The sequence below is a fragment of the Cydia strobilella genome, chromosome 3 (genome assembly GCF_947568885.1).
Source record: "Cydia strobilella chromosome 3, ilCydStro3.1, whole genome shotgun sequence".
NCBI lineage: Eukaryota > Metazoa > Arthropoda > Insecta > Lepidoptera > Tortricidae > Cydia > Cydia strobilella.
Genome location: NC_086043.1, coordinates 10,356,506 through 10,383,667, shown reverse-complemented (window position 1 = coordinate 10,383,667; position 27,162 = coordinate 10,356,506). Strand labels below are relative to the sequence as shown.

Genomic DNA, 27,162 nt, shown 5'->3' with positions numbered 1-27,162 from the left:
CTGCCTACCCTCCAGGAAGACCTTCTACTCATTTTCACTTTTGGAGCTTCTGAACCTCTGCAGACGTTAACCCCCGGAACAACAGTCAACATCCAGACGAAACGTGATGTCACTAAGCAGTTTACTGTAAACGTCGTACCAAGAATTACAGACAGTGTTCCGGTGACGTCCTTCAAGCATCCCGGAGTCGACATTGTTGCTGATGATGATACAGTTGGAGAGGTTGTTGATGTACTCATCGGGAATGACTACTTTGGCTCTATCCTCACAGGAAGAAAGATCCAGGTGTCAGAAGACTTTTGTTTATTGGATACGGACTTTGGATGGGTGCCCTCAGGAAAGCTTACTACTGAAGAAAGAAGCGAAGTCCTCTCAGTGGTCACATACTGTCAATGTCACACTCCTAACTGCCCATATTTCAGTGAGCCAGATCTGCCTTTAAGAAACATAGACGTAAGGTTCTTATGGTCATTAGAGAACCTAGGGATTACGGACTCTCCAAAAGCTACAAGACAGGAAGAAGCAGTTCGTCACTTCAATGAGACCGTGCAATATGAGGAAGGCCGGTACTTAGTCAAATGGCCCTGGATTGAGTACCCACCAGATTTGCCATCAAATTTTGGATTGGCCTTAGGCTTAGGTCGATTGAAGAGTAACCTGAAAAGACTGGACCTGCATTTAATCAAGGAGTATGACGTGATCCTGAAGGAACAGCTGGACCTAGGAATTATAGAAGTCGTTACTAGAGGGTCAGACTTGAACGCAGACCACCCAATTCACTACCTCGCCCACCATATGGTGAAACAAGATGGCGGCGGCAAGGGGAGGATAGTATACGATGCTAGTGCCAAAACTACTGGACAGAAAAGCCTCAATGAGTGCCTTTACAGCGGACCTTCTATGTTAGAAGACCTAACGGCGTTACTTTTGAAGTTCCGAACTAAGAGGTATGGCATACTGGCTGATGTAGAAAAGGCGTTTCTACAAGTAGCACTTCAAGAGGATGATCGCGATGTCACAAGGTTCCTCTGGTTAAAGGACACAACCAAGGAAGCAACGGAGGATAACTTACTGTATCTGAGGTTCTGCAGGGTACCTTTTGGAGTTGTCGCGAGTCCATTCTTACTGACAGCAACGATCCGACACTACATAAGCCAGTCAAACAAGGCCTTGCTGAAACAAGTCGCTGACAAATGCTATGTGGATAACTTAGTGACTGGAGCTGATAGCCTGCAGGAGGCTAAACAGATCTATGAGCAAACCAGAACAGTGTTTGAGCAGCTGTCTATGAATATGAGAGACTGGATCTCAAACAACCAGAGCCTTATGGACAAGATACCAGAACATCATAGGTCAGTCAAACATGGACAGGTCAAAGTGCTCGGACTTATGTGGAATGTCGAAGAAGATACGCTGAAACTGAATTTGACTGAGGACCACTTCAGCATAGATCCTCCGATAGACACAAAGAGGAAAGTTCTTCGGGCTCTAGCACGTGTGTATGACCCATGTGGTTTTGTATGCCCACTCATGTTGTCAATGAAGCTGATCTTCCAGAATATCTGTGAAAAGAAATGCAAATAGGATACAGAACTACCTACGGAGATGACACAGTCTGTGAAGAATGTCATGGAAAGTCTGAAATCCATAGTGAACACAGAGTTGCCGAGGTACATCGGAACAGATGTCTCAATGAGTGAGCTTAAGTACCACTTGCACTGCTTCACAGATGCCTCCAAAGACGCATATGCTGCCATTGTCTACCTTAAAGTGATTGAAGATAGACAAGGAAAATCAGTCTCCCTTTTGATGGCAAAATCACACTTATCACAGACCAAAGACAAGGATGAATTGAAAATTCCTAAATTAGAACTTCTAGGATTTTTGATTGGAAGCGGACTCCTGAAATACGTAAGGAACCATCTTGATCTTGGCATTGAGAAAGAATATTTGTGGTCAGATAGTTTGGTTGTGCTTAGTTGGATGAGGTCAAACAAACTGCTCCCACCCTTTGTTGCCAACAGGGTAAACGAAATCAAGCGTGACCATCTCAACACAGAGATGTTCTATGTCCACACAAAGGCAAATCCTGCTGATGTTGCCACACGTCCAGAACTGTTTGAAGAGAAAAGGCAACTTTGGTTTAACGGACCGGAGTTTCTTGCCAAGGAAGAATCATGCTGGCCCCAAAATAGACTCTATGAGGCACATCAGAACCTTCTTTCTGTTGGGGAGGTCCTGGGTGACGACCCAGGTGAGCCGACACAGGAAGTACCCATTGGTGATGACGCTGACCAGAGTGAGGCCCTGGAGCAAGGAAGTCCCAGTGATCCCGTTGAACCAATGGAAACCCAGGATTTGAGTATACCTACAGAGAGTGGTGAATATCCTACTGATGGATGCATGGAACTTGACAATCCTGACTATCACAAAGAAGGTGACATCCAGCAGCAGACGATTGTTTCCAAAATAGTGTCCGAGATAAGGGATCTGCAAAGAAAGCACTTCCAAGAAGAACTAGATGGTAAAAGAACACATTTAGCACGAAATCTAGATCTCTTTGTCGATGTGGACGGCCTTCTTAGGTGCCGTGGGCGTATGGCGAACACCACCTGGAGCTATGACATGAAGTATCCGATACTACTGCCAAAAAATTCTGAGTTCACTGACAGAATCATAAAGGAGACGCATGAGAGTAACTACCACGTCGGTGCTCCACATACATTGAGTATCATCAGGGAACGGTATTGGATACCCCAAGGGAAAGCCCAGGTGATGAAGGTGTTAAAGCGATGTACCCAGTGTGTCAAACACGGCGGCGGTCCGTATCGTTTACCAGGCACACCGGCGCTGCCTCCAGAACGAGTAAATTACAACAGACCCTTCACTTACACTGGTATTGACTATCTAGGACCACTATTTGTGAGTACCCAGACTGGCAAAGAGAAGCGATGGGTAGCCTTATTCACGTGTTTGACAGTAAGAGCGATACACCTTGAGATCGTGAAGGACCTTTCGGCTGAAGAATGTCTCCTGGCCTTGCGACGATTTATAGCTGCTAGAAACAAGCCACAACGGATGTATTCAGATAATGCGACTTGTTTTAAGTTAGTCGCTGAAATGGTACAACAGCCATACTGCGTTAAGAATGACATCCAGTGGAAATTTATATGTCAACTAGCACCGTGGCATGGAGGGTTTTACGAGCGGCTTGTGGCCTTGGTGAAGCATTGCCTTAAAAGAACTCTAGAAAAACACCTTCTCAATGATACCAGGTTACTGACGGTGATGAAGGAAGTGGAAACGGTACTGAATTCAAGACCGCTGACACGAGTCGGAACAGAAGTGGAACATGTTCTCTGCCCGGCTGATTTCTTAAGCCTAGGACAATGTTTGACTATGAGACCATCTGCCGCAGATATTCCTACTTGTAACACTGCTACAAAGAGCGACCTGTTTGAGAGCTGGAAGAGAGGATGCAATATCCTAGAGGAATTTAAGAGAATGTTCGTCAAGCAGTACCTTGCTAGTCTGAGAGAGAGGTACAACAACTCGCCCAAGCAACCTAGAGTTAAATCTCATCGATCACCACAAGTAGGCGACCTTGTACAGGTTAAATCGGATCTCAAGAACAGAAACCTCTGGAAAGTGGGGAAGATCCACGAGCTGATCAGAGGAAGTGATGGTGAATGTAGAGTAGCGAGGGTCAAGGTTGACGATTCTACTTTAACGCGTTCCATTGGCCATCTCTACCCGCTGGAGGTAGATGACGAGACGCCTGAGGTAGAACCTGTAGAGGGAGGCTTGCCTGAGATTGAAGAGGACAGCGGGGAGTTGGAAGTTCCAACCAGCGTGGATGCTCACGTACCTGTGCTCGATGAACAACCGGAGATCGACGCGGATCATCTGGCTGGACGTGATATGACCAGTCACAATGAAGTCCCACCACCAGAGGAGCAGCCAGAGGAAAGAGGCAATGGGAGAAGCAAGCGGATCGCAGCCATTCGTGCCAGGGATAAAATCCTGGAGTGGACGCGACACCTGCTCGCCTTGCTGCAGTAACCTTCATTGTTGTCGGGAGTGTCGCGCCAAGCGCCAAGCGCCAAGCGCGATGTAAGTTGGTAAGTGGTATCAACCAGGTTCTACTTTGTCATGTGGCAACACTGACAGATAGAATGACAGTTCTCATGGCGGGGAAAAGCACGATGGCGCTATTAGAGAAAAAATGGAGGTACGTGCATGAGGTGTTGGACGGCGCGGGGTGTACTGAGTCGGTACACGGTGCGCCTTCACGCTCTAACGAGAGCCTGCCCAGGTGAGTGTTTATACACTTATTTATGCGTATATAATCGACATCCTAGCTACATGGGAGTGGAACAAGGGGTTAACCAACGGTCCTTGGTTAACGTAGTTTCACTAAGGTGCAGTCCAATCTCGACATTGGACTGGGAAGCCCGGGGCTTCCCTGAGTGTGTATCGGAAGCACACAGGCAGGCATGTAGTACGGTCGGTTATGAGTTGGAGTATAAGGGCCGGATCTAGGGGGCAGGCATATGGAGGATCCCGTGGGGGCACCGCCCCCACGTCCAGGTGGTGTGCAGGACACCAGGGTACTAGACGGTAGTACCTAGTCTGGAGGCGAACCGAATCGTACGGGAGAGTCACTCTGGATAGGCCAGTAGACTGCACTCTCATATTGATACAGATGTGCGATGCCAACTCGGAAGTAAATTTACTTGTACATGTAACAGTGTGGTCGTAGGTCGACCCCTTCTCCTACTCTCATGTAGCATGGTGTTATGTGTATTCATGATGATATGTTTTGTTGCCCAGAGCAATCTATACCCAATTGGATTCAGGCACTTGTATTATGCATAGCTGGGTATAGAAGGCGCGACAGCAGGCATCATGGGAACTTTTGAGCCGGGTACGATGCAGGGTGGAGGCGTATATTAGACGTTTAGTTTATTATTAGTTTTAATTATTGTTATTTATTATTAATACCTTTTGTATTGTATTTTATAAAATACTAAAGATAATAAAAACTATATACAGTTGGTCAAGCAAATCTTGTCAGTAGAAAAAGGCGGCAAATTTTAAATTTGTATGCGTGAAGGCATATCGTCCCATAGAAAATTTTAATTTCGCGCCTTTTTTACTGACAAGATTTGCTTGACCAACTATATATTCTTTGCCTCCGACCTAGTGGAAATGAATTTCAGGGTAATATTCGAACGATTTTTTTAACATTTCTTTCTCTCGACTGATGATTGACACTGACAGTAGACTGACACGACTTCACGACTTTCACGAGATTGAACGACACGACAGACTGTGAGGCTGTGATCGAATCAAACGCAACGCAAGTAAACAAAAATGTTTTAATTATTGAGGAGTAAATAGTAAGCACGATGGATTCAATTAGCAAGAAGTTCATCACGGAAATGTTTTTGGACAGCGACAGTGTTACATCTATAAACAGGCTAGTGGTTGCTGTTGCAAAAGTAGTGAACGAAAACGTTGAAAACATCTCAACCATCAATAAAATATTTCAAAATGAATATGATCAAGGATTGCTCCCCAACGACAAGAACCAGAAAAAAGCTGAATGTGGACTTTCGTTCTCGCGCACATCGAAGAACTTTTATGAAGAAAGTGTTATACATTTTACTAATGCTGACTATGTGGAATTGTTCAAAATGAAAAAAAGTACAGTGGAGGTAAGACACATTTTTATGCAAACATATTTGAAATGTACGTGACGCCCGCCCGTCGTGACCGCTACTCACTCAGGCATTGTTAGTGCTTAGTGTTAGGCAATGGAGACCTAGGCTCTCCGAAACATGTCGCGCGAGTGACTAAAAATACGTGAGTGAAACCGCAAAGTTAGTATGTCTCACAATAGTTTAATTTCGAATATTTGAAATGATTGATTTGTAACTAAGTATATCATAATTATTTGCAACAATTATGTCTAGCTTGGATTTTCGATCAGAATTGCTACTAACATTATTTGTATTGGGTTTTCTTCTAGAATGACACTTTATGTTGGAGATGATTACATATGCATCGTAAGTAATATTAGCATATCATGTCACTTATCTGCATCAAGTAATACATAATAGCCTGATGTAACCAATACTTTTGTTAGAATGCCCCACATGCACTAACTGTATTTTTGCACATTAAATCAGGCTTGCTTTAAAGTGCTAATGACTTGTGATGCTTTGATTATTGAACAAGTGTATGACTTGTGATGCTTTGATTATTAAACAAGTGTTTCTTTTAAATTTCAGGCTCTCATCAACTATTTGAAAGACTTACTGAAGACTGGAAGCATTGTGCCACTAGATAAAAAAGTTCATGTCTTTCTTTGGCTGTTAATCAACTCATCATCTTGCAGCGAAGTTGGCCTCCTGTTCAACCTGCATAAATCAACAGTGAATGTGATATACCATGAAATTGCTACACTGTTAACTGAGCAAAGATATAATTTTATCAGCTGGCCATCAATAGAAGAACAGCATCTCACAAGGGTGAAAGTTAATAATAGATTCAATTTTCCAAATTGTGTGGGTTTCATTGACGCTTGCAGATTAAAGGTATCATCTATAAGAAATAAAAAAACGAAACCTGAAATAGTACTTCTTCAGGCAGTTTGTGATGAGTCACTCATGTTTATAGATATTCATGTGGGTGAAATTGGAAGAACAAGAAAAGGAAGAGTATACAGAGAAAGTAAACTTGCTCAGGAGCTGAAGAATTTTGTTGATTTTGAAAATCACATACTAGGTGACTCTCAGTATAAGTTGAGGAAAAATTTGATAACTCCTTTTTCTAGTGAAGAATTACTAACCAGTGAAGAGATGAAGTTCAATGAGATTCACTGGAAAGCTCGCTCATATATTGGTCATGCATTTGAACTGCTTAAGGAGAGATTTAGAAAGTTAAATCATATTGACATCAACAGGCCTGAAACTGTTAAAACACTGATTTATGCTTCATGTGTGCTTCATAACTTTATTTTACTCCATGAGGGGTGCCCAGATTTGAAAGAGGAAGCAATTGCTTGTAATGATGGTGTTGTTATTGATACAAATATTGTCACAAGTGCAGTGGAAAAGCGCCAGTTTCTATGTAATTATATTAATTATTTGGAATGTACTTAACCCTTTAAATGCCACACCTATTGTGTGCAGCGCATCATCGTGAACCTTTGCGGAATCCACAAAGGTTGATCTTTTTCTTTCTCGGTCCCTCATTGCTGAGGATTGCGACCATGTATGCTCTGTCTCCATAGTGTGTGGTCATAAGCCATATGGGTCACGCACTGCATGTTGCCGCCAACCACCCTCTTCACAGCATCAGACCATCTCGTGGGTGCTTTTCCTCGCGCACGCTTGCCATCCATTCAACCGAAGATAATCTGCCTTTCTAGGTCATGCTTTTTGTACAAAGGTTGATATTGGACTGTAAATGCGCGCGTCAGTTGACGTCTTTGGCGATCAAATGGTTAAATCAGTGACAATTGTATGGTATAACTACCTATGTAAAGCAATATAAAATAAATGAACATTTCTGTAGTCATGTGTTTATGGCCTCCACAACAAGGTAAAGCCTGACCAGGAATATATGATCACGCGCCATGTTGCGGAATTTCACTGGAAGTATTTTTTTCATACTATACTGAACTGTCACCCTATACATGCGCAACAATAGCGCCCTCTTGACAATGATCATATATTACTGGTCAGGCTTTACACCATTTTGATAGAAAGGAAACATTAGGGAAATATTTTTGTTGTAGAAATACGTAAATTCATTTTTCCGAAAAAGTTTGATGATAAAATCATCAAATATGTATTAAGAAAGAAATCCTTTCCTATCCATCTATGCCGATATGCTGGGTTATGAGTGCCATTTAAGTAATTTTGATTTATAGTATACAGTTGTGTGGAATATTATAGGCAATAGCAGTCAATAAGAAAAAACTTTAGATCAATATTGGATCTTTTTTTTTATAATTCTTCTGCATTACGTGACATTGTTCCAAAATTAACTGTAACCTTTACTTAAGAGAATAGGGGACGATCGATTCTCCATACAAACGTAATTCTCATTTTCCTCCCTGGATATTGACATTATGGATTTTTTTACACAATTTGATGTATTTTAATCATAGTTATGCCCGACCATTTATTTTTTCGATTTTTACTTTATTTTTTTACAAAACCTGTTTTTACCTATGCATGGGCATAGCTATGATTAAAATACATCAAATTGTGTAAAAATATTTTCAATAATGTTAATACCCAGAGAGGAAAATAGGGTATACGTTTGTACGGAAAACCGGTTTCGAAGCGGTCGTTCCAATTCGTCTTAAATAATATTGAAAGTATTTTTTTTTTATAAAAACCAGCTTTTTAACTAACTTGCGGAAATTCTTAATTTCTTCTATAATAAGAGTTTTGAATGATTCACGGTTAATTTCACTAGACTTATATTGACCGGGATATACTTGGTCACCCGTGAACAAGATGCATGTAACTGCGTCGAAATATCGGGAGCTCATAAACAATACAAAAGGTAATCACGGTCTATATCCCGTTCAATATAACTATTGTGTACTATATTTGTAATTTAGTATCTTGCCTATTATTTCCAATCAAAGCTTTACATCTAAACCCATGTCATCCAGAAAAATAAAAAATAAAATTATTAAGACGATCTTCGTCTCAAGTGTACTTACTAGTAGTCCATCATTCGGACTTTGTTGTTGATTTTTAATCGACTTCTTGGTTTGTCATGGGCGGCACTATCATTAAGAGCCTCAAGCAAACAAACAAAACCAAGTATTTGGTCAAAAATCAACAACAAAGCCCAAATGATGGACCTACGAAGATCGTTTTATAAAAAAGTTTTCTGGATGACATGGGTTTAGATGTAAAGCTTTGATTGGAAATAATAGGCAAGATACTAAATTAGATGATGATGATGACTAAATTACAATTATATTGCAGACAATTGTAGGTACTTGGTACCTCTGAACTACTATATTGAAGGGTACACGGAAAGAACATGTCTAGTCACTTTTTTCGGAAAATGAGATTTTCATTTCAAAATGTAGATCTCTTAATGAACTATTAGTTATATATTTTGCTACCACTGTATAATATATGTAACACAACTTTTTTTAGTTAAAAAAGACCTGGTCACGGAATTACCGCGATTACTCAAAATGTTACTAAAGTGACTAGACATGTTCTTTCCGTGTACCCTTTAATATCTAACTGTATTTATCTATATAATTATTTAGGTTATTCCCACTGGTGGTAACTAAGTACCAAATTGTTACCATTGGTAACAACTGCCACAAACTGCAACAAAAAAAAAAACTCAGTTCAGTAATAACCACCAACTAACTTTAGTAGTATTTTTTTCTTAGATTCCCAGCCCAGTAGTTACTTTTTAACGTTCAGTACTGATAGAAATAGGAGTGGGTTAAATTTTTGTTTTAATATGTCAACACGTGATTCATTAATTAGGTCAGATCATGGTGGACATTGGTGGTACCCTAATTACTGTATTTTTTTTCCCTCAGTTATTACCAGTGGTAAAAGATGCCAGTTGGCTGTTACCAATGGTAACAAGTTTGTGGTAACAGCTGGGAATACTGTTAATTCTTCTGAAAGTTAATGATGGGTCTTTGAGAATCTGTGAAATGAATGGAAACTACGTCGTAATGTAATAATACTTTTATTTCTCCAGTATTATTGGAAATTGATAAAATTGCTAAATATTTAATTGATTCACTACAATATAAAAAATATGTAAAACAAAAGTGATTTTGAGTATACTGGATTGCTTGATTTCTGTTGTTCAAACATCACAATTTTACAATTGCTTGAAAACTTATGTAGAAAATAGGTAAATATTTAAAAATAAAATTATAATAATAACATTTATTTAAATGTCATGATACTATATAATAGCATTATTTTCTACTGCTAGTCAAGTAGTATATTAATATGTACACGAACAGATTACCTCCTTATCTTAAAACTTTGTTTCACGGTGGGAAAACTTGCTAATTTTTAGATCTCTGGTGGTTATTTCAGCCCAATTTACCTTAATATAACGATTTAGGTCACTCAAGTTCTGGTTATTGAAATAAATTATGAGTAGCACACTCACAATATGATTATGAAAGCTAATCAAAGTAATTGTAGTGCTAATTTTATATGAAACAGGAGTAAATGTTTACGTAACCATGCAGGGAAGCATATGATATTAATATTTCTAATACCATTGAATAATATTTACATTATTATAACTATAAAAACATACAGGTTACTAGTTGAAATAATATTTAAGTAATTTGATGCAGCTTGAATTATAATCACCAGGATATATATTTCTTTATACCCGATTTTCATACATTTTAGGCACTAAATTGGCAACCTACAAGGCACTATGCACTTAGCACAGCAATTTTAATGCTATAATAATTTTAAAGTTAACGAAATTTATAATATGATTTGTTTCAATATAAGAACATATTTGTAATATGTAACTTTTCTTGAGCTTGATATTACTCTGCATCTACGTAATAGAAAACGTTTACAATCTAATTTTTCTATATATTTTTTCTACTATGATCCAACGTATGTATTGATTAACTTCACAGACCTGAATAACGAGTATGATATTAGCTCTCCCTGCTAGCTATTTCAGCATTATATACACATTTTATATCATATTTACATAGCTCAATGCATTTTATTTCTATTGTTACTACCTATGGAATGTTTTAAATAGATATTCAATACTAAAACCGATATAATACTATACAACACGGTAAATTGTTTATATTTAAATATAACAGTCAGTGTGTATTTTCCACAACAAATTCAGTTTTAGTGTTAAACACCTCGTTCATTCTTCAACCATTTATTAACTAGTCGATTTTTACATCTCATAAGTCTATAAATAAAATGCTTCAATCTCGGCGCACATGAACGTCCCCGTGATACGTATTTATTGTTGTCCGTCAACTATCCATCACAATATTTACAAGAGTTGCACACAATTCACTGTAACACTAGTCCGATCCGACTCGTCGGAAGCCTTGGCACGCAATGTTTATCACTTTGTAATGGACCCGTAAAAGGTTTGCTTGGGTAGGTTTCAAATGTAAGTCTTTTTAACTTTCTGTAGCGTGCCGCACTTGAGATCCTTGTCAAGGGACTCCGTGGAGTTGCGGAGGTCGAGGGTGCGCTCCTTGCCCAGCTCGAGGTGCAGGTTGTCCTGCTTCGCGAGCGGGCACACGTTCGCCACCATGTTCACGTTTTTGGAACGTGGCGGCAGGTACGCTGAATTAGCATTCAATGGCGTTTCTAGCGGGCTTAACCTGGAAGCAAATGCATAATTTTAATAAATTTCTTTTTCTTTTTTTTCAGGCATTTTTAAACATTCGTCTATGACAAAAACGGTTAATAGTAAGTTGAGACGGTTTATAAATGAGTCACTTATTTGAAATCATTAAGACTCACTAAAAATCTATTTTGTTAGGTTTTAACATAATCTAAATAATCGTAAATAATCGTTAATACGAAGAAATCATTCCTAATTACCTGTTTAAATGATTGTGTTGTTCATTGAACGGTGAGGTATCGGTAAAAAATGGGTGTCGAAATCGCCGAGAGAAAAGGTATCCGATGACGAATCCCACCATAAGGGTAACCAGGCAGGACGCCACCACGGCGGTCATGAGCGCCTGCGCGCTGTAGATGTTGCCGTCGGCGGCGGCGACTGTTAGCGAATCTGCACACAAATAAACACTCATTATAAAACTGACCTTTTTATAATTTAACATTATGGACTTCTAGTTATTTTAATCTAAAAATGGGATTAAATTTAAATAGAAAACGAAATACAACTTTTATAAAAACTAGATAAACGGCAACAGATGGGTTAATCACCGCTAATGCTATCATGCCACCAAGTTGTTATCAATGGTAACAGCTGGATTTTTAGGGTTCCGTACCCAAAGGGTAAAAATAGGACCCTCTTACTAGACCACTGTCCGTCTGTCTGTCACCAGGCTGTATCTCATGAACCGTGATAGCAAGACAGTTGAAATTTTCCGCTACCACTATAACAGCAAATACTAAAAACAAACAGATAATCGTACGGAACCCTTCGTGTGCGAGTCCGACTCACACTTGGCCGGTTTTTTTAACCTGTTATTTACCACTGGTACGTATTGGTGTTTTTTCAGTACTTAGTTACCACTAGTAAGTTGAAAGCAGTATTTCCCAGTAATTAGGTACCACCACCACCAAATTTTTTGGAATTAATAAAAATATGTGTCTGTATATATGTCTATGTCTATCTCCATAAAGAAGTTGTGGGTTGAATATTTGTTTTAATCGGGTTGTTTTTAAAGCTCTTGTTGTATAATCTACTATTATTTACCTGTTTCGTGTTTGTTAGTTTTCTCTTCGGAGAGAACATTTGTTTCGACAACTTCTATTAGTATTTCATTTTGAATGTCATCAGTCTTTCGTGTGTCGGGTTCGGATATCACGGGCTTTTTTGTGCCCGGATTTCTATTACTATGTCGGTCGCCCGGTAAAAGGGCGGGAAGTTTATTACATATTTCAGTCTTTCCGTTCTCTACATTTTGTAGGAATCTCTCTGGGTTCGGAAATTGTCTGTTTCCGACCCAAGCGCATTGTTGTTGCTTCGAGTCCCATGCGCAGTGAGGGTCTTGCAGGGCCACACATTCCCTGGAAGTTAATAATATCTATGTAATCAGCAAAGTAAGATAATAATGTCTTTTATTATAAATAAGGAGACAAGAAATTACAATTCAAACATTACATTAAATTAAATCATTAAACCACATAAGTAGTTCATTAATTATAAGTAGGTAGTGAGATAGCTTGGGTGTGCCAGTTGACGTATCGGATATTGTTCTTTTATTGGTGTAGATACCAAGTATTTAACTGATAAGACAAAAAGACAAAAGTAAACAAGTAGGAATGCTGCTATACCTGCAAGATTGCACGTTGCCGCAGTGTGACAAGGAGACGGCTTTAATGATGTCACCTGACGCTATTATTAGTTTCTCCGTAGTGAGGGCCACGTGCATCTGCTTGATTGGGACGCCTTGAGGAAGCACCTGTACCTCGGAGATCACGGCCGTCCTCACGGGGTTTCTACTGTATTCATCGGTACTCGAATCGAAAATACCATCGTTCGCTGCAACGTTGACTGCTTTTATTACTCTACCGTCGTCCGTTCCGACGTACATAACGTCGTATTTGTTACCATTCATGGCTTGTACTTGAGGATGTACAGCGATAGCAGAGAATCTATATTGTAAACTAACTCTTGTCAATATTGGCCTCTGGAGGAACGACGAAACTGACTTATCCATCAGGGGATGCGTTTTAATAAAGTTGACTCCCGAGTCGGATAGTGTGCGGCTGTCTTCTACGCAGGCCCCCGGCCTAGGTTCAGGAACTTTATCCTTTTCTAACGGTAGCCAGTTAGAGTTCATGCTTTCTTGGCCTTTGAACGGTCCCTCAAATGCGTCTAAAATATCTCTCATAGCAAAGGCGCACACTGCTGAGCCTCCGATAGCATTTTGCGGTGTAGTAAATACTGCATATATGATATCATTTCTGCTGCTGCCACTTCCATAAATACCGTTGATTAATTCCGTTGTCGCCTCTGAAATAATTAAAATACGTAATTTATGTATCCGTCATAACATATAGCTTAACAAGCTGTCACATCACAATAATACTTACGAATTTCGTCAAAATAAAATGGATATTCTCCAGACATTGAACAGTTTAAGCGGGTCTTCATAAACGAAGTCCACCGGTCACTAAATGTGTGTGGCCCGCCTTTATCTTTTAGACACACTCTGGCTACTCTCGAATACACCGACTGTAACAGAAATAATAATAAAAATTAGCAAATCGAGCAGCAGGTAACTGTAAAAAAGCAGGTATAGTAACATATTAGTTAACCGCGCGCCATGATTATCGTTGAGTAAACCTCAGATTACTTTTGAAGCATTACAGCATGGCGTATGTAATTTTGGAATTGATGCAATAACATATAGGTCGTTTGAGTTACCTTGCCGCAGTTCATGTATTCGACGGCTGTTTCGCGATAAAAGAAGTAGACGTGGCTAGTGGATGCGACCGCGCCGACGAACGAGGGGTCATTGAGCAGGCGCAGGTCGGAGCGCTCCGTGCGCACCGGCTCGCGGTAGATCAGTGGGTCCGTTCCGGAGAAGTCCGCCGCTGTCGCCGTATACAATTGGCCGTCTAGGGAAAGACAGTTTAACTTAAGTACAAAACAAATCGAATAAAGTTTCGTAAGTAGGTACTTTGTGTAAATTATGAGTAGTTTATCATGTGCTCTTTACAGAGTTTTCAATGTATCTTGTTACGTGATGTTTTAGGAAAACACGTTTATTTTAAGATACTTATACTTAATCACTACGAGTATCTACAGGTTGGATTTTCATATTGGGTCAGTGAGGGCAGCTAAATACCAGATCCCGTGAAGCTACGCGAAAACGGTCTAAGAAGACCTTCCCTGAATTTCAAATTAACGAAGATTGGCGTTTTGACAGATTTTGGAAAAAACATACAGGGAGCAAGAAAAAGGTAATTTTTGACAAACTAATAAAAAGTTTTTCTCGCACCCCTATGTTTTTTCAAAATCTGTAAACGCCAATCTTCATTAATTTGAAATCGAGGGAAGGTCTTTAAAAACCGTTTACGCATAGCAGCACGGGATCTGGTAGCTGCCCTCACTGACCCAATAAGAAAATCCACCCTGTATACCTACAAGCTCTTCTGAGAATGCCAAAGGCACGCTTATGTTGTGTCGTAAAAATAGTGAAAGTAAGTAGGTTAGACATTCAGCTGTTTCAATGTTTTATGCAAATTACAGCCGAGTCCATTAACGGATAGGTAAGAGTCGAATAAGGAATCGTGCCACTAATTATGCGGTTTCTTCATCCCATTCGTGTACTGTCTGTACTGTACATTACTCAAACTTACTGTCATTAAGTTTAACTGTAATTTGGATTGCGGTTTTGAAGTGCACGTAGTTCATTTTACTTCTTATTATAGCGTATTATATTTGCAGATTATCACTAGAATTTCGGAATTTAACGGCATCTAATGTGGGTTGGATAGGACTAACTGTAAAGGCTATAAATTGATTCATATCGCGGCGTCGCGTCGTGTTTGGTGCATCCCCTCTCTGGGTGGCGCGGCGTCGTGCCTTCTCCTTAGATGATCATTGCTATGTGTGATCACGCCGCAGCCAGGAAATTGTTCGATTCATAAAGGTTAAGCTCATCATTGGCATTTACAAGGGAATATCAGGCTTTGAAGCTTACCGGCAAATATGGCGGTCGAATTGTGTTGCGGATCGTAGGGGCAGCGGCCGGTGCCGTCGAACTCCTCTAGGTGTTGGGTCGGTGGGTGCCGGGCGTATCGCCTGCACAGCGGTTTGAACGCATTGGTGCCGCAGACTAGCAATCGCCCGTGGGACCTCGCTGCTACACGGGGGTAGTTTTGACATTCGTCTAACGATTTTCCTTTCAACTGACATAGTTCCGTATGAGCATCTGTCGAATTCCATTCTAGGCGCTGCGAACAAATATTATATGAACTTAAAAAATGTAAACAAATTATGAATGAATCAAAGGATGACTAATGACACTCCCGCAGTGGGTATCAATACAACTTGATTAAATAAACAATACATGTTCCGTTTTGGCTCATTTGCACAATTTCGAAAGAGCGTTAGCTCGTTTCGTAACAGCTAGTTGTGAAGCGACAGCAGCTTATTTTGTGGTGAGCAAACAAATGTCAGCTGCTCATCTCGGGTACGTTGTTAGGACGTACCGTAATAAGTGAATAAGAATCAATATAGTAGAACCAGTTTAATATGATCACTAGCAAAATATAAAATTTTCTATTTATTCCTGGCCTACCTACCTATTTTCCTCCGTAAGCCTTAATGCCGTGTGAGCGGTGTGACATGCTACACATATTGGGTCATCTTAGGCCAACCTAAGGGACGCAGTTATGAGATGAGTTAGGTTAGGGGTTGCAAGCGATATTACTATCTAATTTCGCCGCATAGCTCCGTTCCTTAAATTGATCTACGTTAGATTATTAAGTATGTGAAAAAAAAGTTCATGTCTCGGTTACAAAAGCTATGAAAACATACGCGTATGTAATATAAAATTAAACTCATTCGTTGTGTCTAGTGTCTAGTTAACAAGCGCCATCATAAAATATTCCACTAAGTCGGTTTATGTTTAGTGCATGAAAGTAGCTAACGGCACGTGGGCAGTTAAGTTCCTATTAATAATTCTTGGAGACAAGGTATCTTTCTCCTTGCCAGTTACAAGGTATTGCACTTTGCTTCGAGAATTCTAGTCGCGCATTTGATAGTACATTAGAGTCCCGCGTTACACTGCGTTGTATTGTATCTATTATAATACCTACTTACAGTACCTATCTATTAAATTCATAGTTAGAACTTGAGCCCCACAAGTGTAAAACCGGAGCGACACGCAGAATGCAGAATAGATACAGACGTATAACTTATAAATGTGACTAAAAATAACTTCACTTTAGAATGATTGTTTTTCTGTCATAAATTAATTTTAATTATAATACGGGTACGTCCCGCCTGTTACCACTGGGAACGACTGGGAATAAATAAATTCTACCTGTCCTCAGTTGTTACCAAGTTTTAGTTTTGGATGGCAGTTTTTGAATGTCATCTTGATGTCATCATAAGGGGTCTATATTGGAGCGCATAATTTTTTCTTGCCTATTTTCACTTCGCATAACAATTATTGGCATAACTATTGATTCGAATAAATTGATAACCTAATGTTTATGGGCCTAAGCTTGTTTCGCCTAAGTTATCCGTCCTACGGGTTAAAGGTTAAATGTTATAATTTTATTATGTCCAATCTTTCTATACGCATAATCCGTATAGCCTAAATGTAAATATCCTAAAACTTACAATACTAATGTGTAAAGTTTTCCACTTCTCTGGTATCAGTAATTTTTTTTACGATCGCTGTTTTAACCTAACCTAACCCAGTTTCCTGGTAGCAGTTCGGTTCTGTAAGGGTTACAGTTCTAACCTAACCTACTTTTCTGGTACCAGTTTGGTTCTGTAAGGATTCTAGTTCTAACCTAACCCTCTTCTCTGGTAACAATTTGGTTCTGTAAGGATCGCAGTTCTAAGTGTTCTAACCTAACCCTCTTCTCTGGTAGCAGTACGTTTCTGTGAATGTCGCAGTCCTAACCTAACCTAATCCAGTTTTCTGGTAGCAGTTCGTTTTTGTGAGGGTCGTAGTTCTAACCTTACCCATTTTCTAGTAACTGTTCGGATCTGTAAGGGGCACAGTTCTAACCTAACCCACTTTTCTGGTAACAGTTCGGTTCTGTAATAGTCACAGTTCTAAACTAACCTAAAACACTTTTCTGGTAACAGTTAGTTTCTTCGTGAAGAAGCGTTATGCCATGTGAAAATATGACAATCAATTTTATACATTAATGATAAGAACTTGTTTTTTTTTCAGCGGTAAACGCGGCAGAAATTGACATAAGGAGTTGAGTAGGTAGGTACCCTTGGCTATTAGTATTCGGGCTTCGAGTTAACGTACGGGCACCGTGTCACACGTGAATTATTCAACGATAGGGCTAGATTTAACATGTGACGTTGTGACGTGAAGTTTAAAGAGTTTTTCAAGGTTTCCGATTTCAAATATAATAACGATTAGGTATATACATTGTCCACATAAGTGTAGAGTACTGTAGAGGTACGAAGTTAAAACCGTATTAAAATGAGCCGGTTTAATTTTTAAACATCTTTCTTTTTTAACCGGCGCGAAGATAATATTTGACTACTTTTTATACTACCTTAGAGCTTTGTCATGTTTCAACATAGGTATTTAAGTATTATTTTTTGACTGATTTGATTACCCATAACTCCAGTTTCAGACCGGAATAAATATTACAGGCGTAGGCGTACAAGTAACTTAGTACATTTGTACGACTTTCCGGAAAGTAATTATTAGCTTACTAGTTGATATCGGATCGAGGAAGGTTTGGTTTTCTGTTTTGCGGTTCCTTTACATCAAATGTCTATCTAATCAGTTAGGTAGGTATGTACTTCTTAAGTTACAAAGATCCGCTCAAGAATGAATTAATAGAATATTAGTTTCAGCGATCGAATTTTGCTGCGCTAAAGCAATATCGGGCGGAGATGGCAGCGCGCCAAACACCCTCGAGCCGCCCTACGTCCGTCGTATTTTTGTTTCATGCGCACATTGTGATGCCATTAATCGTTGCTCGCTTGAATTATGAATTGCCAAGCTGCGCTCTTGGTTATCTATTATCAGTCATCCCCTAGCGTGCGCAACGTCATTTAGGCTAGAATAAACTATGGGGAACACCCAATAATTCCGAAATATGTTTTTCCGAATTTCATAAGCACGATTTTCATAATCCCGATTTTTTATAAGTCCGAAATATCAAAATTACGATTTTTAAAAACACGATGGAAGAAAATCACGAATGTGCTATTTCCGAAGATTTAAAATCCGATTGTCATTTTATAGAAAGCTTAAAGTTCCGATTTAACACTTTTCCGAAAAAATGTTTTTCCGAATTCTTAAATTCCGAAAAACCATTGTCCGATCGGAAATAAGATAATTCAGAATTCAGTAATTCGGTCTTTTGTAAGGTCGGAAATATGAAATTCGTGATATTCAAATGAATGTCTTCATTTTGTTGTTTCGTTTGAGTCATTCGGTATTCAGAAATTCGGTCTTTTGTAAGGTCGGAAAAATGAAATTCGTGATATTCAAATGAAGACACGTTTCGTTTGAGTAATTCGGTATTCAGAAATTCGGTCTTTTGTAAGGTCAGAAAAATGAAATTCGTGATATTCAAATGAAGACTCACGTTTTAGTAATTATTACGGGTGTCTGTCGTGCCGCATCACGTTAAATTCGGCATAAAATATTTTTGGCATAAAAATTCGGCATAAATAAATTCGGATTCGGAGATTCGACCTCCAAGAAAACGAACTGTTGCCAGATAAGTGGGTTAGGTTAGGTTATAACTGCGACCCCGAAATAAACGAACCCTTGCCAGAAGTGGGTTAGGTTAGGTTGGAACTGAGAGGGGTGCAGGGCTGGTAGACCTCCTTGTGGTGCACCCTGGGAGGGGGAGGATAGCCGCTCAGTTGCGCGTTTGCTATTCTCCCTCTGCAAACTACCAGTCACAGTCGGCAATGGCAGTCGAGTTTTCTCCTGCGCTGGCTTTAATGCCGTGTTTGTGTGCTCCAATGATCCTCAGGGCTATGCCGGACAGGGCCTCCCAAACCGGACAGGCCTGAGGAGAGGGGTCCCGATGTGCGGCTCCGCGTGTCCCTCTGAAACCAGCAGAGGGCACAGTGTGAGACGCCAGGTCCCACTGGGACGGAGTCGGTGCTCGGAAACGAGCTGCCGTGGGTTGGCGCAGACCGCCCGGTGCGGCGTTGTGGCTTTGGCCACCGTCGGGCAACCCGTAACCCGCACTGAGCGGACCGGGGACCTGCCTCACTGAGAGGAAGGTCACGTGGAGTTAACCACTATAAAAAATCCCCAATCCCAAGGTGTGACTGGCGTGCCGATGGGATGCGTGGCTGGGGGGAGCCCAGTCACGAACGTCAGAAGGGGGGGCATACCCCCTAAAAATAGCAAATCATGAGTGGCCAAAATAGTAAATCAATACCCCAGGAGGTCCCAATCCTCTGTGACACCACAGAACGGGCAAATGCCCGCGCTGTGGTGCCATGCTGCCCACCGTATTCTGGGGGGGCACACCGCTCAAGGACGAAAACCGACGACCATGGCAAACGTTTACCGGACAACGATGCATGCGGAGTAGTTTTAAGGTTGCGCGGAGGAGGGGACGAGGAAGGTGCGAAAACTGCACCCTCTCCAAACCCCCTACCTATGGAGTTTCGCCCAGTTCGGGATCAAAGGGGGCGATTTGTACGCCACGCCGTCCCTGAAGTCAAGGAAGGAGAGGAGGAGGCGCCCGTGGCACCGCAGGAGTTCGTGCGGTCGCCCACACCAATTCCCACGAGGGTGTTTTGTGGGAGGAGGGCTCGTGGTGCGCCGGATACGCTCTCCCCAGGTAGGGAGGAGTTCTTCTCCCCCACAAGGCTGGACACCCGTGACCTTCCCAGTGGGGGAGAATTCTTTTCCCCCCGAGAATCGGATGCCGACGTCAGTGATTCCGAGGGCCCGGCGGAGACAAGCGCCCCAATGATGCATACAGAGGAAGCTGCGGCGGCACCAGTGCGAGAGTGTCGGGTGTCGCTGGAGCGCCTCGACAAAGTAGGTGCGAGTCCCCACGCGACCACAGAAGTCGAACCCCTTCGCTTGCCGGAGTCTGATTCTCCTGTGGCTAGCGACCGGGTGCTTATAACCCGCTGTGATTCTCCAGCTCCAAAGTGCACGGGACGGGTTTCTACGACCACAAATAAAAAAGAGACAGGAGCATGTGTAAGCGAAAAAGAAGCGAATGTAGACGAAGATACTGAGAGCATGATAACTGTGCGCTCCGGGTCAGCTCCTGATGACAGGCTTAGAGACGAGCGGGCTGAGTCGGATTCAGCAATGAGTTCTCACTCAATCGGTGACCACGAGAGACGGTTCTGGCGGAAACGTGGTCTCAGCTCAGGGTCAGAGACTGATGGAGCCACCGAGAAGAGGTCTCAGTCCGTACCAAAGAGAGGTCGCGGTCGGCCTCCTTCCACCGGACATTACGTTGGCCTTCCCAAGGCCAAGGAAGACTTAAACCGCGCCAAACGGGGAGAAAAGAGGGTAAGGGCGGAAGAGGAGGTGGCTGGTATACAGCGGCCATTGTCTACTCGAAGCCAGACAGGCGGCTTAAGTTCTGACTCTGGCCAGCCCGGTGCGCAGGATAACCTCTGTGCGGCTGCACTCTCCCAGCGCGTGCAGAACAGCCTGGAAGCAATATCACATGTTGCCAAAAACTCCGGCCATCTAAAAGGCACCTTCGTGAAGGCACTGAAAGATGCCGCCGTGTCTATAAAAGAGACAGTCGATTGCCTTTTAGAGCGCACCTCTACGGAAGAAACAAGGCGACTACAGGCGCAAAATGACGCCCTGCGAGCTCAGATGACTGAGCTTAAAGCAGAAATGACCCAGCTGAGAGCGGACTTTCGGGACCAGTTCAGGCGAGCGTCCCCAGTTCCGTCTCAGCCAAAAGAAAATACACAGCCGGCCAGTACCTCCCGCAAGGGTGTTGCAAAGGCTTCTAGTATGGAAGATATGATGCGAACCATGACGACCCAGATAGGACTGATGCTGGATGCCAGGCTAGGAGCCTTGGAGCTAGAGGGCAGGCTGCTGCCAGCCCAACCTATGCGGCCACCCTTGGCCCACGACTGGCCTGCAGAGCGAGCTACGTCTGCACACTCTGCAGGCACCCAGCCTGATTCTGTAGCGGAAACGGCAGCGGTTGCTTCCCCTGTCTCTTTAGGCGGTAAACAAGGCGCCAAACCAAAACCAAGGCGCAAGAAAACTACTCTGGCTGCCAAGGAAGCGGCTACAGCTAGAGAAGTACCACAGGAAGCACCAACGCCTGCTACGGCTCCTCCGCGTGAAAGCTGGAAAGACACGTTGGGCAGAAAGGCCAAAAAGACGGCCAAGAGACCGACAGCTGCGCCAACTACCACAACGCGCGCGCCTAAGTCACTACGTAAAAGAAAACTCCAGCCTCCGCGCACTGCTGCAGTCAGTCTCACTTTGAAGCCGGAAGCTGTGGAAGCTGGAGCTAAATATGAGACGGTTTTGGCTGAAGCCAAGAGACGCATAAACCTGGAGGATCTCGGGATTTCTGCTGTTCGCTTCCGAACAGCAGTTACTGGAGCTCGAATGCTGGAGCTTCCTCCTGACACGAAAGAAGCGGAGATCGCGGCGGACGCTCTAGCTGAGAAACTGCGGGAGGTTCTCGACCCTAATGTGGTCCACATCCAACGGCCCGTGAAATGTGCTGACATCCGCGTCATGGGACTGGACGATTCAGCGATCGCTGAAGAAGTTGTAGCGGCCGTGGCTGAGCTCGGGAAATGCGCTGCTGAGGCCGTCAAGTCCGGTGTGATGGCGCGTGGCCAGAATGGCTCTAGGTCACTCTGGCTGAGTTGCCCTGTGGCTGCTGCCAAAAAAGTTGTGGATGCGGGTCGCCTCAAAGTAGGTTGGATTTCGGCGCGCGTAATACTCTTGGACGCTAGACCCCTTAGGTGTTACCGTTGTCTGGAGACGGGCCACGTTGGTGCTAAGTGCAACAATGGAGTCGACCGGAGCAACCTCTGTTATCGCTGTGGGGAACCCGGACACAAATCGCGCGAGTGCAATGCCCAACCGAGTTGTGCTGTCTGCAAGGCAGCTGGGAAACCAGCTGATCATCCGATTGGTGGCAAAGGGTGCCAGAATAATAAGACTCGCCCAAACAAAGGCGCCGGGAAAAGGAAGACGCCAGGAGTGAGTCAAGATTCACCTCCACCTTCCCAGCAAAACACTGTGGAGGAAACGATGAACACATCCCAATAATATGGCCTTCAAGTGTATCCAGGCGAATATTAACCACTGCCTTCTGGCTCAGGACCTATTACTCCAGTCCATGGTTGAGTGGGGTATCAAGGCGGCTGTAGTTTCGGAACCCTACTTTATCCCGAATCGGGACGATTGGGTGTCGGACCAAGACATGACGGTGGCCATAATTGCCCCCGCTATAGCCGGATCTCCGGCCATCGAAAAGACTGTGAGGGGCAGGGGGTTTGTTCTGGCTGTCATAGGTGGCTTAGGCATCATCGGGATTTATTTCTCACCCCGACGTGTCCTTTCCGAGTTTGAGCAGATGCTCACAGAAGTTGGAGCCCTGATAGGTCAGATATCCCCTATCCCGGTGCTGGTCGCTGGGGATTTCAATGCAAAGTCAATGGCATGGGGATCCCCAGCGACAGACGTCCGGGGGGAGGTGCTGGAAGAGTGGGCGATCTCTATGGGGTTGACTGTCCTCAACACCGGGTCGGAGAGTACATGCGTGAGGCCCCAAGGGGAGTCCATCGTGGACGTTACCTTTGCGTCCAACGCCTTGGCCCGCCGTGTACAAAATTGGAAGGTGGAGATTGGCACAGAGACGCTATCGGATCACCGATATATCCGGTTTGATGTCACAACCCTGCCCGACACCCCCAGACAAAACCGACCCGCTGTGGGGGACAGTCCAAGGTGGATGGTGTCAAAGCTTGACAGACAGATCGCAAGGGAGGCGGCCATAACCGAGTCCTGGAGGGCTACTAATGACCCAGCGCAGGTGGTACAGGTCGATCAGGAAGCGGAGCTTCTCAACGCCACTCTAACCCGTGTGTGTGATGCGTCAATGCCAAGGGCTAAGCCTTTCTCACCCAAACGCCAAGTGTACTGGTGGCGACCTGAACTCCGCCAATTGCGGAACGCTTGCGTGGCTGCGCGTCGCCAGTATACTAGATACAGGAGAAGGCGGATCCGAGACCAGGCAGAGGAAGAGGCCCGGTACGATGCCTACAGGGAAACACGCTTAGTTCTGCAAAAGGCTATTGCGAAAGCCAAAGAGGTCGCTTGGGAGGAGTGGCTCGAGACTCTTGATAGGGATCCTTGGGGCAGGCCGTATCGAGCTGTTAGGAATAAGTTCCGACCTTGGGCGCCTCCACTGACCAGCAGTCTCCAAACGGACCTTCTGAGGCGAGTCGTCAGTACTCTGTTTCCAGAGAGGGGCGAGTTTGTGCCGCCAGCTATGGCGCCCAACATAAGACCGCCGGTAGTGGCGAGAGAGGTCCCGCCAGTAACGGAAGTCGAGCTCGATGCTGCCGCCCGAAAACTCCGGTCAAAAAAGACAGCTCCCGGACCAGACGGCATACCTGGTCGTGCATTGGTAGTAGCACTCGCCGAGCTGGAAGAAGGAGTCAGAGGCCTTTTCACCTCTTGCCTGACTCAAGGGCGGTTCCCCGACAGGTGGAAAACAGGCAAGTTGGTGCTCCTCCGGAAGGATGGGCGCCCACCTGATCAGCCATCGGCCTACCGCCCAATAGTGTTGCTCGACGAAACCAGTAAGCTCTTCGAGCGTATAATCGCAAGTCGTCTCGCCAGGAGCCTGCAGCCGGGTCTGAGTGACTGCCAATATGGCTTCCGCCCACTGCGCTCGACGCTGGACGCGATTGCCCGAGTTAGGGACTTAGCCGAGGAGGAGACCTCTCAGGGTGGGGTTGCGATGTGTGTGTCACTAGACATTTCCAACGCCTTCAACACCCTGCCCTGGGAAACAATTAAGGCGGCTCTAAAATACCATAACGTGCCCGAGTACTTGCAGAAAATAGTGGCGGATTATTTTGCAGGCCGCGTTGTGATATTTCCCACAAAGGATGGCTGGGGGAGACGGGAGATGTCGTGTGGTGTTCCACAGGGTTCGGTGCTGGGGCCGCTCCTGTGGAACATTGGGTACGACTGGGTCCTACGCGGGGCCACTCTGCAGGGGGTCAGTATTACATGTTACGCTGATGACACTCTCGTGTCGGCCCGTGGCAGGACCCACAGGGAGGCCGCTTACCTAGCCACAGCAGGGGTGGCACTGGTGGTCCACAGGATCCGTGCTGTAGGCTTAGAAGTGGCCCTGCATAAATCAGAGGTTCTGGTTTTCCACGGGCCTCGAAATAAACCACCGGATGGGACACAGATAACTGTGGGAGGAACTTCCATCGCCGCCGGGTCGACGATGAAGTACCTGGGACTCGTTCTCGACGGCAGGTGGAAGTTTGAGGAGCACTTCCAGCGCCTGGCTCCAAAATTGCTGGCTGCAGCTGGAGCCCTTGGACGGATCCTCCCTAATCTAGGCGGACCAGGAGGAGCCTGCAGGAGGCTATACTTGAGTGTGGTGCGCTCAATGGCGCTCTACGGGGCGCCAATATGGGCGGGTACCCTGAGCTCTCGGGGTGCGGCCCTGTTGCGCCGTCCGCAGCGGGCCATAGCTCTCAGGGTGGCTCGAGCGTACCGCGACAACTCGCACGCAGCAGCTGGCCTCCTAGCCGGGAGCCCGCCATGGGACCTTGAAGCTAAAGTCCAGTCCGCGGTTTATTGGCGAGTGCTGGAAGCAAGGAAGGAGGAGAACTGGCCCGCCCCACGTGAGGTCCGCCAGTGGCGTGAAGAGGCGCGAGACGCCCTCTACCAGCAGTGGTCAGAGCGTCTGGAAATCCCGGGTGCTAGCCGGGACCTAGTGGCCGCTGTGCGGCCTGTTCTTAAGGAATGGGTCGAACGCAAGCACGGCGCACCCTCCTTCCATCTCTCACAGCTCCTAACGGGGCACGGCTGCTTCGGTTGGTACCTATGTGAGAGGTTAGGAAGAGAGCCGACGACGGTGTGCCACCACTGCAACGAAGGAGCCGTAGATACGGCCCAACACACGCGCGAAGAATGCCCTGCGTGGGCGGAGCCCCGCGCTATCCTGTCCGCAGCTGTGGGAGGAGACCTCTCACTGCCGGCGCTAATACGCCGCATGGTCAGCAGTGAGGTGGTATGGGCGGCAGTAGCCACCTTTAGTGTCACCGTCCTGACACAAAAGGAGGCTGCAGAAAGAGTGCGCGAGGACGATGCAAATTCGCTCCCTCAGCGCCGTAGGAGGCCAGGCCGGCGGCGAAGGGCCTACGCAGCCCGAATGATGCCGCCTTAACGGGGACCTGCGGGTGATGGGCCGGGAGTTCCATCACTCGCCTGAAGAGGTTCTGAGCTGGAAGGCCCTCAAGTGTTCCGAGGCGCCTTCAGCGGAGTAGGCTGCTGGAGCAGTCCCAAAAGACGAGCCCGCGAGGGCAACGCCGGCGGGGTATCGGAGGCCTAAAGTCACGTTCCCGAAACCCCGCCCACAAAGCGCGCGGCGGAACACCCCAGGGGGTTTAGTCCGTGGGAGTCGGACATACCCACCTTAGGCTTCTCCCGGGCCGGTGGGATCCATTACGGATTCCCCCTGGGTAAAAAAAAAAAAAAAAAAAAAAAAAAAAAGGTTGGAACTGAGACCCCCAAGTAAACGAACTGTTGCCAGAAGTGGGTTAGGTTAGGTTAGAACTGCGACCCCCAAGAAAACGAACTGTTGCCAGAAAAGTGGATTAGGTTAGATTAAAACTGCGACCCTCAAGAAAAAGAACTTTAACAATATATTCGGAATATCGTTATTCGGAGATTAAAAAATTGGGATATTTAAAATAGGAATAACGTCAATTCGGAATTATAAAATTCGGAATAATGGCAATTCGGAATTCGTGATTTCAAAAATCGTAAATGTAAAATTAGGCGATTTTCACTGTTGGAATTGTTATAATCGGAATTATGTGGTTCGGAATTTAAAATTTCGGAATAATGGCAATTCGGAATTCGTGATTTCAAAAGTCGTAATTGTCAAATTCGGTGTTGTCACCATCGGAATTATTATAATCGGAATTATGTGGTTCGGAACTTACAAAATTCGGCTTTTCGGAAATATAAAACTTCGTGATTTTCATCATTCGTAATTACGACAGTCGGAATTTTGATAGGTCGAGCATTTAAAAATCAAAATAATAAAATTCGGTATTCTGAAATTCGGCATAACGTTTTTCGGAATTATGTAGTGTACCCTAAACTATGCTATATGTTTTTAGGGGATAGTTGAGCATTATCCCTTTCCTGCATGAACACAAAACTTGGATTTTGAATTTTTATCCTAGACTCCTCTAAAATTAAACATGTTTTTAGGGTTCCGTACCCAAAGGGTAAAAACGGGACCCTATTACTAAGACTCCGTTGTCCGTCTGTCTGTCTCTGTCACCAGGCTGTATCTCATGAACCGTGATAGCTAGACGATTGAAATTTTCACAGATGATGTATTTCTGTTGCCGCTATAACAACAAATACTAAAAACATAATAATATAAATATTTAAATGGGGCTCCCATACAACAAACGTGATTTTTTTGCTGTTTTTTTCCGTAATGGTACGCAACCCTACGT

General features: G+C 44.1%; 3 protein-coding genes across 4 annotated transcripts in view; 2 read left to right on the top strand and 1 right to left on the bottom strand.

Annotated features, from left to right (window-relative positions):
- The first annotated feature begins 1,605 nt into the window (after positions 1-1,605).
- Positions 1,606-4,062, top strand: LOC134756211 (uncharacterized). Its single transcript, XM_063693040.1, has one exon. The coding sequence runs from the start codon at positions 1,606-1,608 to the stop codon at positions 4,060-4,062; it is 2,457 nt and encodes an 818-aa protein (XP_063549110.1).
- Positions 4,063-5,377: 1,315 nt separating this feature from the next.
- On the top strand, positions 5,378-7,583 carry LOC134755850 (uncharacterized). Its single transcript, XM_063692483.1, has 2 exons — positions 5,378-5,720; positions 6,297-7,583. The coding sequence occupies exons 1-2, from the start codon at positions 5,412-5,414 to the stop codon at positions 7,167-7,169; spliced, it is 1,182 nt and encodes a 393-aa protein (XP_063548553.1). The 5' UTR covers positions 5,378-5,411; the 3' UTR covers positions 7,170-7,583.
- A 2,157-nt stretch (positions 7,584-9,740) lies between these two features.
- LOC134755842 (semaphorin-1A-like) overlaps positions 9,741-27,162 on the bottom strand; it is a 164,333-nt gene continuing 146,911 nt past the window's right edge. For both annotated transcript variants that reach the window (XM_063692462.1, XM_063692461.1), the window contains 7 exons: positions 15,437-15,689; positions 14,155-14,348; positions 13,821-13,962; positions 13,059-13,740; positions 12,478-12,791; positions 11,634-11,823; positions 9,741-11,410 (listed from right to left, as the gene is read on the bottom strand). In XM_063692462.1, the coding sequence (XP_063548532.1) occupies positions 11,188-11,410; positions 11,634-11,823; positions 12,478-12,791; positions 13,059-13,740; positions 13,821-13,962; positions 14,155-14,348; positions 15,437-15,689 (1,998 nt within the window). In that variant the 3' untranslated portion in view covers positions 9,741-11,187. The remainder of the gene's footprint in view (positions 11,411-11,633; positions 11,824-12,477; positions 12,792-13,058; positions 13,741-13,820; positions 13,963-14,154; positions 14,349-15,436; positions 15,690-27,162) is intronic.

Coding starts and splice junctions, on each gene's coding strand:
- LOC134756211 (XM_063693040.1), top strand. CDS start 1,606: ATGACACAGTCTGTGAAGAATGTCATGGAAAGTCTGAAATCCATAGTG.
- LOC134755850 (XM_063692483.1), top strand. CDS start 5,412: ATGGATTCAATTAGCAAGAAGTTCATCACGGAAATGTTTTTGGACAGC. Junction 5,721..6,296: donor TGAAAAAAAGTACAGTGGAG/GTAAGACACATT, acceptor TTTAAATTTCAG/GCTCTCATCAACTATTTGAA.